Source organism: Neophocaena asiaeorientalis, unplaced genomic scaffold (genome assembly GCF_003031525.2).
Source record: "Neophocaena asiaeorientalis asiaeorientalis breed wild unplaced genomic scaffold, Neophocaena_asiaeorientalis_V1.1 scaffold388, whole genome shotgun sequence".
NCBI lineage: Eukaryota > Metazoa > Chordata > Mammalia > Artiodactyla > Phocoenidae > Neophocaena > Neophocaena asiaeorientalis.
This window is the reverse complement of record NW_020172738.1, coordinates 36,144-47,167: the sequence shown is the minus strand read 5'-3', so window position 1 is coordinate 47,167 and position 11,024 is coordinate 36,144. Positions and strand designations below refer to the sequence as shown.

The following is an 11,024-nucleotide window of genomic DNA, read 5'->3' as shown; positions in this document are numbered from 1 at the left end:
TCCCCCCCCCCACCCAGCAGTTATGGGTTTGATTTTACTGTGATTGTTCCCCTCCTACCGTCTCACTGTGGCTTCTCCTTTGTATTTGGGTGTGGGGTACGTTTTTTGGTGAGTTCCAGTGTCTTTCTGTCAATGATTGTCCAGCAGCTAGTTGTGATTCTGGTGTTCTCACAAGAGGGAGTGAGAGCACATCCTTCTACTCCACCATGTTGGTTCCTAACGGGATGATATTTTTAGTTGGTAGAAGAGTTCTCAACAGGTAAGCGTCAGCTTTTAGGCCTGAAGTAAGAAGGCCCTGGAGGCGGAGATAGACCTGGATGATAGAGGTCATAATGTTGGTAACTGTTTTCAAGTGAGCTGGTTTGCAAAGGTGGGCTGAGTCTCACTGGAGAGGGTGCTGGAGCACCACGCTGTGGGTGCTGACGAGCCAGGGGCTGGTGCCAGGGCTGTAGCCTCCTTTGCTGAACCAACTGGCTCAGAGGGCATCTGGTCTGCTCACAGCTGTGTGCTGTCACTTGGTAAATGTGTGAAGGAGATCAGGGGGCCCTTTTAACAGGTTCTCCATTCCCACAGAAACCGCATGAACCCTTACCAGGGCCCAGGATGTAAGTAGGCTCCCTGTCTAGGAGGCTCTGGCTTCTACCGAGACCCTCGTTTACAGAGGATGTTGGAGGACATAGATGGGCATCTCCATGTTCTGAGACTCAAGATCCAAGCCCTGGTCATTGTCTCCTCAACTTGAGGTGGGTGGTGTTGGGTGAGACCAGAAAGCAGGAGTGGCTGGTCAAGTGCTTGCTTTAAATCCATTTAGTAAAGGGTCCTAGAAATAGTCTCGTGTTGAAAGGGGCCCATTCCAGAGGACTCCTTTCATTACAGGATGTTTTCGACTCTCTTAAAAATGTAGGGGCTTCCCTGGTGGTGCAGTGGTTAAGAATCCGCCTGCCAATGCAGGGGACACGGGTTTGAGCCCTGGTCCGGGAAGATCCCGAGTGCCGCAGAGCAACTAAGCCCGTGTGCCACAACTACTGAGCCTGCGCTCTAGAGCCCACGAGCCACAACTACTGAAGCCCATGTGCCACAACTACTGAAGCCCATGTGCCTAGACCCCGTGCTCTGCAACAAGAGAATCCACCGCAGTGAGAAGCCCTCACACTGCAACAAAGAGTAGCCCCCGCTCTCCGCAACTAGAGAAAGCCCGCGTACAGCAACGAAGACCCAGCACAGCCAAAAATAAATAAATAAATATTTTTAAAAATTAAAAAAAAAAAATCTAAAAGATTACTACAAAACTGAGGAACTGGGCTGAAGAACCCATCCTGCTCACGTCTGTAATGCTGGTGTGGAGAAGTGGCCTCAGTGAGGACTTGCTTTCAGATGATGGTTTTTATTTCAGAAACCTCCTTATCAAGTTCTGCATTTTTCTGAGGTCACTTGTCTTTGGTTGGTGTTAATGGTAGCTGCTACATGGTGGGTGGCCCTTAGGGTCTGCTCTGCAGCACCAGGGAGCCTGTGCAGGGCCTGAGGGAAGAGAGCTCTAAGCCTTGCCATTCGGAGACTCGGGGCTGCTGTGACATCAAAACCCATGCCCGTCTCTTAAAGAGGAAGATAAAAGCCTTAAAGTAGTGTTAGAAGTTAAATATTAACTATTAAGAATAAATTCAAAAACACCGAGTGGGTAAAAGAATTTAAAATAAATCTGATCCACTTAAAATGACTTAAAAATCAGTTTTTACGTGATAAAAGTGAATGCTTGCAGGAGGCTGAATTCCATACCACTGAGAGCATGGAGATGAAACTACTCAGCCCCAGGCAGGGCCGGTCAGGCTGGGTTTCCACCAAGAACAAAATAAGCAGAAATCCAGACTTTTTTAAAAGCAAGGTAACACATGTGAAAAGCCAGGAAATAAAAACTTTCCTTTCCTTTATTCCATTAATCCAGCAGTTTCATTCCAGGAAGTAAGTCAGGGGAAAGCCGTGTACTCATAGATGTTCACTGCAGCATCATTTGTGATCGTGAGACTTTCAAAGGGATGTACGTGTCTGCTAGCCAAGGAAATTTCTATTAGGTTGTAATCTAATTGCTTGGAGACTGTTTAGCTATTATAGAGTAATTACAGAAACTCTTAAGGAGGGTGGTGCAGAAAGGAAGAGAAAGAATGCAGTCAGCCATGGGCCTGGTGCGTGGGTCACCCTCCTAAACAGAGTGAGGAAGATATTAGTCTTTTACAGACGTTAGAGAGCCAGGGTGTTCAGGCGCCAAACAGCGTGACCCCAAAGCCCGTGTATTTTCCTGTCACATGAAAAACTGCTTGTGCTATGAAGTTAAAAGTGCGGTGGATAAATTTGTAGGGGTGTTTTCATGTGAACTATATGAGAATATTAACATGCATTTAGAGTAAGCAAAACAAGCAGATTTGCATCGCCCATTTGCAGGCAGTGTCTTTTCCTCCCTATGTTTGTGAAACATGATTTTACTTTTACATTAATAGTAAGAAAGAAAACGGTGCATGTACACAAAACTGAATTTTTTGGTGAAGTAGAAGTACCTACACAAGTTTTTGGTCTCTCCCCATGGTTTGTGCAGATTGAATGATTTATTCTGAGCATTATTCCTATACTGTATTTAGCATAATAAACTTTGTTGCTGGAACTTTTTTGATCTTTCCAGAAGGATCAGTGGGAGGTTGTCACACAGCCACAGCACAGCTGCCACCTGGCTGGCAGCGATTGTAAGATGCTGTTCCAGTTTCAGAGCGTTTTAAATGTGAGAAGGAGTCTCGGAATTCGTGCAAACTTCTTCTTAAAGGGGAAGTACATGTGGCCGTGAGTTTTCTCTTCCTGTACTAAAGTGGAATTGTTCTCCTGAGCAGAGAGGAAAGATTGGTTTCTAAAATGTTAACTCTAAACCGCGAGGTCTGGCTTTGGGGGTCAGGGTTGAAACCCAGTAAGTTGACACTTATAGTAAGTATATTAGGGTCTTTTAAAAGCTGCTCATTTTGGGGGTGGGGACGGATTCCCTGGCGTTCCAGTGGTTAGGACCCCGCACTTTGGCTGCCGAGGGCCCGGGTTCAGTTCCTGGTCGGGGAACTAAGATCCCACAAGCCATGCAGCGCAGCACCCCCCCGCCAAAAAAAAAGCCTTTTCTTCTCTTAAAAAAAAAAATTATAGGGGCTTCCCTAGTGGCGCAGTGGTTAAGAATCCGCCTGCCAATGCAGGGGACACGGGTTCAAGCCCTGGGCCGGGAAGATCCCACATGCCGCGGAGCAACAAGGCCCGTGAGCCACAACTACTGAGCTTGCGCGTCTGGAGCCTGTGCTCCATAACAAGGGAGACCGCGATAGTGAGAGGCCCGCGCACTGCGATGAAGAGTGGCTCCCGCTCGCCGCAACTAGAGAAAGCCCTCGCACAGAAACGAAAACCCAGCTCAGCCATAAATAAATAAATTTATTTATTTTTTTAAAAATTATAAAGAAATCATTAGTGAATACATCTTCTGAGCCTTTGAAGTTTCCACACATGAATATGTTGATCCACATTGAAAAGTAGGAAAAGTGCGGCATCCTCACCATCCCCAGCCACCTCTCTCCCACTGGGCTCCAGTAGTGCTGTGGTGGGCAAAGCGCACTGACGTTCGGTTATGACCCAGTTCTGCGTTGCTCGGCAGCCCAGGAAAGACGCCATGGTTGGCATCCAACAGCTAGTCACGAAAAGATTTGATTGTTGGGAATGCTGGTGTCTGTGGTTATGATCTGACATTTCAAGCTGAGACCTCTGATTGAAAAACCCCTAGGAGTTTTAATTGTTTATTTAAAGAGTCCTGATGTTTCCTTTTAGTTTTTTATACACAGGCTTAGTTGCTCCGCGGCATGTGGAATCTTCCCGGGCCAGGGCTCGAACCCGTGTCCCTTGCATTGGCAGGCAGATTTTTAACCACTGTGCCACCAGGGAAGCCCCTGATGTTTCCTTTTATATTGATAAATTATGCCTCTGGTGAACCTGTCTATTCTGACTTTAAATAGGAGACGGACTTTCTGAGACATTAGTAAAATCCAAGATTTAAAAATTTTGTAATTTGCTATAATTCAGACTTACAGAAAATTGCAAGAACAATACAGACCGCTATCTGTAATAGAGCTTATTTCAAGAAGGTCCTCTGATTGCCCCCCGCCCCTTTTAAGTTGTGTAATTAACAGCTTAAAATGTGACAAGCCTCAATAAAGAATACAGACTCAGGAAATGTCTACATGTATTTTTTAAACACTTGGGGGAAGACAAACATGTTATTTTTCTACAACATGTAAGATTAACGTGGCAGCACAAATCTAATAATGTTGAATAGATACCGTTAGTATATACATTGTTCTTTTCCATTTCATTGGCTAATAAGACTAAATACAGATATCCTATTTGTGTTCTGTATACTTTCTGTAGTAGAGCCTTTACTGAGTACTTTATTATACAGTTTTTGTATATACTTTTTTTTAAATTGAAGAAGAATTGACCTGCAGCACTATGTTAGTTCCAGGAGCACAACATAGTGATTTGTTATTTCTGTACATTACCAAATGATCACCATGGTAAGTCTAGTTATACCTGTCACCAAAGTTACTACAGTATTAACTGCACTCCCCGTGCTGTATGTACCTTTATCCCTGTGACCATTTTGTAGCTGGTAGCTTGTACCTCTTCATTTCTCACCTTTTTCACTCAGACCCCCACTCCCACCCCACACAACCACCACCTTGTTCTCTGTGAGTCTCTTTCTGTTCTGTAAGGTGTTGATTTGTTTTTTAGATTCCACGTGTAAGTAAAATCATACGGTATTTGTGTTTCTCTGTCTGACTCATTTCACTTAGCATAATACCCTCTGCATTCATCCATGCTGTCACAGAGGGCAAGATTTCATTCTTTTTTTATGACTTATATTCCACTGTATATATGTACCGTGTCTTTATCCATTCGTCTATCATTGGACGCTTAGGTTGCTTCCATATCTTGACTGTTGTGATTAATGGTACAATGAAAATAGAGGGGCATATATCTTTTCAAAATTAGTGGTTTTGGGGGTTTTTTTGGAAAAATACCCAGAAGTAGAATTGCTGGATCGTATGGGGTTTCTATTTTTAATTTTTTGAGGACCCTTCATGTTGTTTTCTATAGTGGCTTCACCAACTTACTTTTCCACCAGCAATGTATGAGGATTCCCTTTTCTCCACATTGTCACCAACACTTGTTACTTGTCTTTTTGATAATAGAAGTTCTGGCGGGTGTGCAGTGATAATCTTGTTGTGGTTTTGATTGGCATTTCCTGATGACCAGTGATATTGAGCATCTTTTCATGTGTCCATTGGCTATCTGTATATCTTCTCTGGAAAAATGTCTGTTCAGGTCCTCTGCCTGCTCCTCCCTTATTTTGAGGGCGTGGTCATGTGAAGTTTGTGCTGTGGTGTTGGATCTTTCATTTATTTTTTCATTACCTTTTTTTTTTTTAGTTTTATTGGCGGTGGGAGGTTTATCCTCTTCCTCTTAAGACCTCACCCCGGGCAATACCCAAAGACAGGCTTTCTGGGTGTTTTCCCTGAGCTGCTCCTCCTTTTCTCTCTGCGTGTTCCTGACCAGATCTCAGGGTGTTTGGAGAAGCTGGCTCCCTGGCAGTTTGCCGCTGACTCTCCCAGTGTGGCGCCCCAGAGGTTTACCCTGGTTGTGTTCTTTCCCTTAGCATACACTCACGGGACACAGCGGCAAAGTGCTGTCTGCCAAGTTCCTGCTGGACAATGCGCGTATTGTTTCTGGAAGTCACGACCGGACCCTCAAACTCTGGGATCTACGCAGCAAAGTCTGTGAGGAATTTCAGTCTCTCTGTGTCTATGAATGATTAGATATTAACCTCAGAGGTGTTCGTTTCCACGTTAAAGCCTGCATTTAGTGTGATAAACTTTGAAAGTCCAGTCTCATGCTGAGTGGCGCTGGCGTAGTGACTGTTTTTCAAGTTTGAAGCTTCATTTAAATAAGTAGTTCTGATTACTTAGGGTGAGAGCGCAGCAGTGTTGCGTGCACAGCCGCAGAGGGGCCTCTGCTTGATTCTTCGTGTTCGGTTGTCTTTCAGGCATAAAGACGGTATTTGCCGGATCCAGCTGCAATGATATTGTCTGCACAGAGCAGTGTGTGATGAGTGGACATTTTGACAAGAAAATTCGTTTCTGGGACATCCGGTAAAACACCCAGGAGCTTGCTGGGGAGGCAGATGGGAGGGTCTGTATGTGGCAGAACTGTGATGGTGTCTTGTGTGTGGGTTGTGCTTTTAAAGTCCCTGGAAATGGCAGAAATGAGCTCCAGTCCACGTTATCTTCCCAGTTTGATATTCTTTACCCTGAAGTAGACGGTCACATTCAACAGTCACCTCTGAGCATGCCCTGTGTACTTACAGACAGATGCACAGCGAGGTTGTTAGGTGGTTTCAGGTGTAATCGAGAAGACAGAGACACAAATCGGCAGGGTGTGTTGAAGTAGGGCCAGGAGCCCTTGTCCAAGGATGTTAGAGACCGTCTGCCAAGATGAGTCCTGAGAAGTGAGTAGGCTTCACGTTGCAGAAGAGCCACTGAGGGACATTCCAGGCCAGAACAGGGCAGTCTGGCAGGTCGGGCGAGGGCAGGTGAGACCAATAGGGTGGGTTGGGATCAGGTTGCTGCGGGCTTTGGACGCCATTGGTAGATGACTTGATCTCATAAGTCGATGGGTGTTGAGTAAAGGATTGCTTCGTGAGAGTGTGGTAGATGACATTGGTGGCAGTTTTAAAGGGTGTACTGGGGAGCGGGAAATCAGTAAAGCACTGAGGATCTGAACTCAAGGCAGTGGAGGGGGGATTTGGATGGGGTTTGTTACAAGTTGGATGTGGAGGGTGAGGAAGGAGAGAAGTAAAGCAAGATGCAGAATAAATGACAGATTTAGGAAGAGGATGCAGTGAACATGTTCAGAAGAGGACATAAATTTGAGGTTTCTAATAGACATTTGGAAAAACAAAAGTTTTGAGAGGTTGGCTGGGAGAAAAAATGAGACGTCCTCACAGGAGGACTTTGAAGACATGAGAGTGAATTAGTCAGAGCCCACCTGTGAAGCAACAGGAGGACAGTACAGGGAGCTGCCCAAGGAGGGAGGAGTGGCAGAGAGGGGAAGAAAGCTGGAGTCCTGTTGATGGGCCAAGGTGGGGGCAGTAGAAGGGACAGGAGTCCTGTTAGGATGAGGACAGTTGGTTAGGAGGTAGGTAATTGGTGATTAGTTTCAGGTGTACTGGTTGGCAGAACTTTGAACCGGGAGTAAGGAATTTTAGAGCTAAGCTGGATGTTAGAAGGCTCCTCCTGGTCTCCCCCCTAATTTGACAGATGAAGACCCCAAGTCCCAGGGAGGTGGAGCGGCAACAGTAAGATAAACTCTCTTACTTGGTTATGGTTTGAGGTGGGAAATCATTTCATCGAAAGTTTACAACAGAATGAATGAGTCCAGAAGGGTCTGCACCTCCTTTGGCTGTATCACCAACAGGGCCCAGCCCAGGACTGCTGAGCACAGACCTGGGTGTGGACCGCGGCCCAGATGAGAGCTGGGAGAAGAAAAGGAAGGAGAAGGGGTTGCCAGGGTGCCCCGGTTCCACATCTGGAGTCACCGGGATGAGTTGGAGGGTCCCCGAGATTTACTTTGTATGACAGGAAGCCTGGAGAGCCCACACATTTGTCCATATAAGGCAGCCCAGACCTGCTAAAGCGGTTAACGTCCCTTTGGATACGTTGAAATGATAAAATTGCAGTAATACTAATTAAATAGTAGCCCTGCTTAGTTCATGCTGATCGGAAGCTCTGATTGGCAATTACTGTATCATTTCAGAAACAGGCAAGGAAATTAATCCTTACCAGTTTTAGAGTTGTAGTACTCACAACTACTGATAGAATCTATTGATGGGAAAATAATAAAAGCCAGGGCTGAGATGATTTGTGTGGGCCTGGGAGCATTTTCACCGTCCTTGAAGAGTATTGTATTCTAGTTCAGTTGCCTTTTCTCCTTCCTCCTTTTCTCCGTGGCATGCCATCCTGGTTGAAATGGGGAAGTTCTGACCTTTCTGTGTTGTTAGGTTTTCTCAGACTTTCCATCTTTTTCCTAGATCAGAGAGTATCGTCCGAGAGATGGAGCTCTTGGGAAAGATTACTGCCCTGGACTTAAACCCAGAAAGAACTGAACTCCTCAGCTGCTCCCGAGATGACCTACTAAAAATTATTGACCTACGAATAAATGCCGTCAGACAGACATTCAGGTAACTGAAGACACTCTGGTTGGGTTTCATTTGAGTCTTGCTGATTTTTCAGAGGGTTGTGAGAAGGCCAGAAGCCTGACTTGCCCGCACATCCCAAGTTTGCATGGACTCTGGGGGTAACGGTGCCCTGTCGTCTGTTGCAGCGCGCCGGGCTTCAAGTGCGGCTCCGACTGGACGAGAGTTGTGTTCAGGTTAGTGGTGGTGCTCCTCCCGTCGCGCCCGCACCCCCAGCGTGGTTCACTGCGGAGGTTAGAGCAGAGGCATCTTCCCACTGGGGAAACGAGCTACATCTGTACAGTGCCTCCACACGCGCAGGTGTCCAGGAACGAAACTGCACGTTCAGTCCTAGAGGTCACTATCACTGTTCCTTCCTCTCTAAAGTGTCCCTTCTGTGATTGCGTGAAACTGTGTCCCAATTCAAAATCTAATAATGGCTAGTTGGTTTGTTCTGGGTATATCAGGTTCCCCTCTCTTTACTCATTTACATGAGAACTCTTCGAGAGCTTTTTGGGAAGGGTGGTGTCCCCTGGAACAGAGCAGAATAGGCTCTCTGGAGAGGGGGTGGTTTCCCTTTTCCTGTTCTCCCTTCCACGCATGGCTGTTCTCCCAAATACATTGCCATGGTCAGTGCCAATATCGTGGAGAAGCTTCTCTACAGTCGATGCTTCCTTCCTTTTCTGCTTTCACTGCACCATATAACGAGGCAGTCCATCAACTGAAAGAAGCCCTTCACCATTTGGGGGTTGACTTTGACCTCCCTATGTGCTATGTTTGAGTCTGAGAGATGCTTAGGGACTTGTGGCCCCAAGAAGTAATGCAGCGGCACCATTTTTCATTAGCTGGTGAGGCCAGATGATAGGGTGAAGCGGCTTTGGCCAAAGCGGTTATGAAGAGCATCTTCTGGTTTCTGGGTACACGGGAATGGTCACATGTTTGACTCGTAAGTGAAGAGTAAACATGACTTCCTGGGGAGGGGTCCGGGAAGACGCTGAGTTGGGGGTGGGTGGTAGACGCCGTTTCTTGTCTCACGTGTCCTGCAGCCCTGACGGCAGTTACGTGGCAGCAGGCTCGGCCGAGGGCTCTCTCTACATCTGGAGCGTGCTCTCCGGGAAAGTGGAGAAGGTCCTTTCAAAGCATCACAGGTAAGATGTCAGCCCCTCTGAGGTGGTGAGCAGGCCTGTGACTCCATCCCAGGGGTCACGTCCTCTTCGGGCGTGGACCCGAGTCGACCCCACGAGGGCAGTGTCCACTCACACGCTCTACTGTGAGCCAGGTTAGTGGAGGGAAGCTGGGGCCCTTCTCCCCGGACAGCAGACAGCAGCGTCCTGCTTATTTACATTTCAGACCGGTCCAGCTAGAGCAGTTAGGGTATGGCCACTGGAGAAGGTTAGAGCCCCGCGTTCTGTCTCTCGTCATGTGGCGCCTCCTGTCTTGCTCTTGCCCCTTCACCGCTCTCCTTCCTCTCTGGCTCCCCTTCTCCCCCTTCTAAGCCCCTTTCCTCAGGAAATCGACTGCCTGTAAACACCGATCTTCACGTGCTTTTTACTTTCATCCAGGCCCCTTTTCCTCTCGGCTTTGTTGTGTCCCCCAAGCCCAGCTGCTCTTAGAACCCAGGCCCAGGGCCCCCCCGGGACCACCCCTCACCGCCCTCGCTGTGGTGGTGCCTCCCCGCTCCTCAGCCAGTTGCCCTGAGGTGCTCGTCAGAGGCTCTTTGCTTAACTCAGAGCTACTCCCTTAGGGTAGACTTGATAAGGCCTGACTCCTTTCATTCCAAACTACCTGCTAGAATCAAGGCAGGGTTCCTCCAAGTTCTTTCGCTCTCTAAGCGCCTGTCTGAGCGTGGGAGCCACACCGGCGAGTAAAACGGGCTCTGGTGCAAGCCTGACGCCCTGATGGCGAGGGAGCCCTGTGCTCGGCCCACGAATGTCTCACCCGTGTTCTGACCTCTCCCTTTGAAGCTCAGCGATCAACGCCGTGGCCTGGTCGCCTGCCGGCTCGCATGTCGTCAGTGTGGACAAAGGAAGCAAAGCTGTGCTGTGGTCAGAGTACTGAGGGCACCTCGTCAGGAGAGAGCGGATCAGAAGCTGGAGGGGCACGCGGGCCCCACGGCTCTGTCCTGGCAGGTGGCGCCTGGGCTGTGGCTTTGACCTCCAGAGAAGAGCTCGAGCCGTGGGGCGCAGTAGCCTGCCTTTGAGCAGGGCTCCCGAGGGTCGTGGCTGAGGTCCCGTGGCCTGAAAGAGTAACACTGAGAAAAACCTGATGCTGCGGTCGCAGAGGTTCAGGTTCTTGCCTTGATTCAAGTGGGAAACACTACTGGCTCTGATCTTGCATACCTCAGCGGGGGGAGTGCAGGCACCTGCCGGCTTCTTCCCTGGGCGGCGGTGCCGCAGACGCCCCCTGCACCGGGTGTTGCTTCTCCCCTGTGCTTTCTCCCGTCCTTCCAAAGTCGGTTCTGGCCTGATGAAGGTCCTGTCACCTTGGGGTCATTTTCCCAGGGAACTCGCTTTAATCATGGATTAACAGAAACCCAGGTGGGATTACCCCTGCCCTCAGGTAGCCCACAGGGATGGTGGGACTGTGGTCCCCCCTGCTGGTCTGTGTCTTTATTACGAGACTCTTACTCTGATCTCACCTGATCACAGTTGGAATTTCCTTAGGCCTCCTAAACTGTTCTTAGAAAGCAACTGTTCTCCAAAACTCCTTCCTCCCTCCCCTCCCCCCCCCC

At 48.2% G+C, this 11,024-nt stretch overlaps 1 protein-coding gene and 1 non-coding gene across 3 annotated transcripts in view; both read left to right on the top strand.

Annotated features, from left to right (window-relative positions):
- The window catches only part of ATG16L1 (autophagy related 16 like 1), a 43,543-nt gene extending 32,525 nt beyond the window's left edge, over positions 1–11,018 (top strand). For both annotated transcript variants that reach the window (XM_024740492.1, XM_024740491.1), the window contains 6 exons: positions 5,720–5,840; positions 6,107–6,212; positions 8,150–8,299; positions 8,443–8,490; positions 9,340–9,441; positions 10,258–11,018. In XM_024740492.1, the coding sequence (XP_024596260.1) occupies positions 5,720–5,840; positions 6,107–6,212; positions 8,150–8,299; positions 8,443–8,490; positions 9,340–9,441; positions 10,258–10,351 (621 nt within the window). In that variant the 3' untranslated portion in view covers positions 10,352–11,018. The remainder of the gene's footprint in view (positions 1–5,719; positions 5,841–6,106; positions 6,213–8,149; positions 8,300–8,442; positions 8,491–9,339; positions 9,442–10,257) is intronic.
- On the top strand, positions 3,528–3,770 carry LOC112396770 (small Cajal body-specific RNA 6). Its single transcript, XR_003002641.1, has one exon.
- Positions 11,019–11,024: the final 6 nt, after the last annotated feature.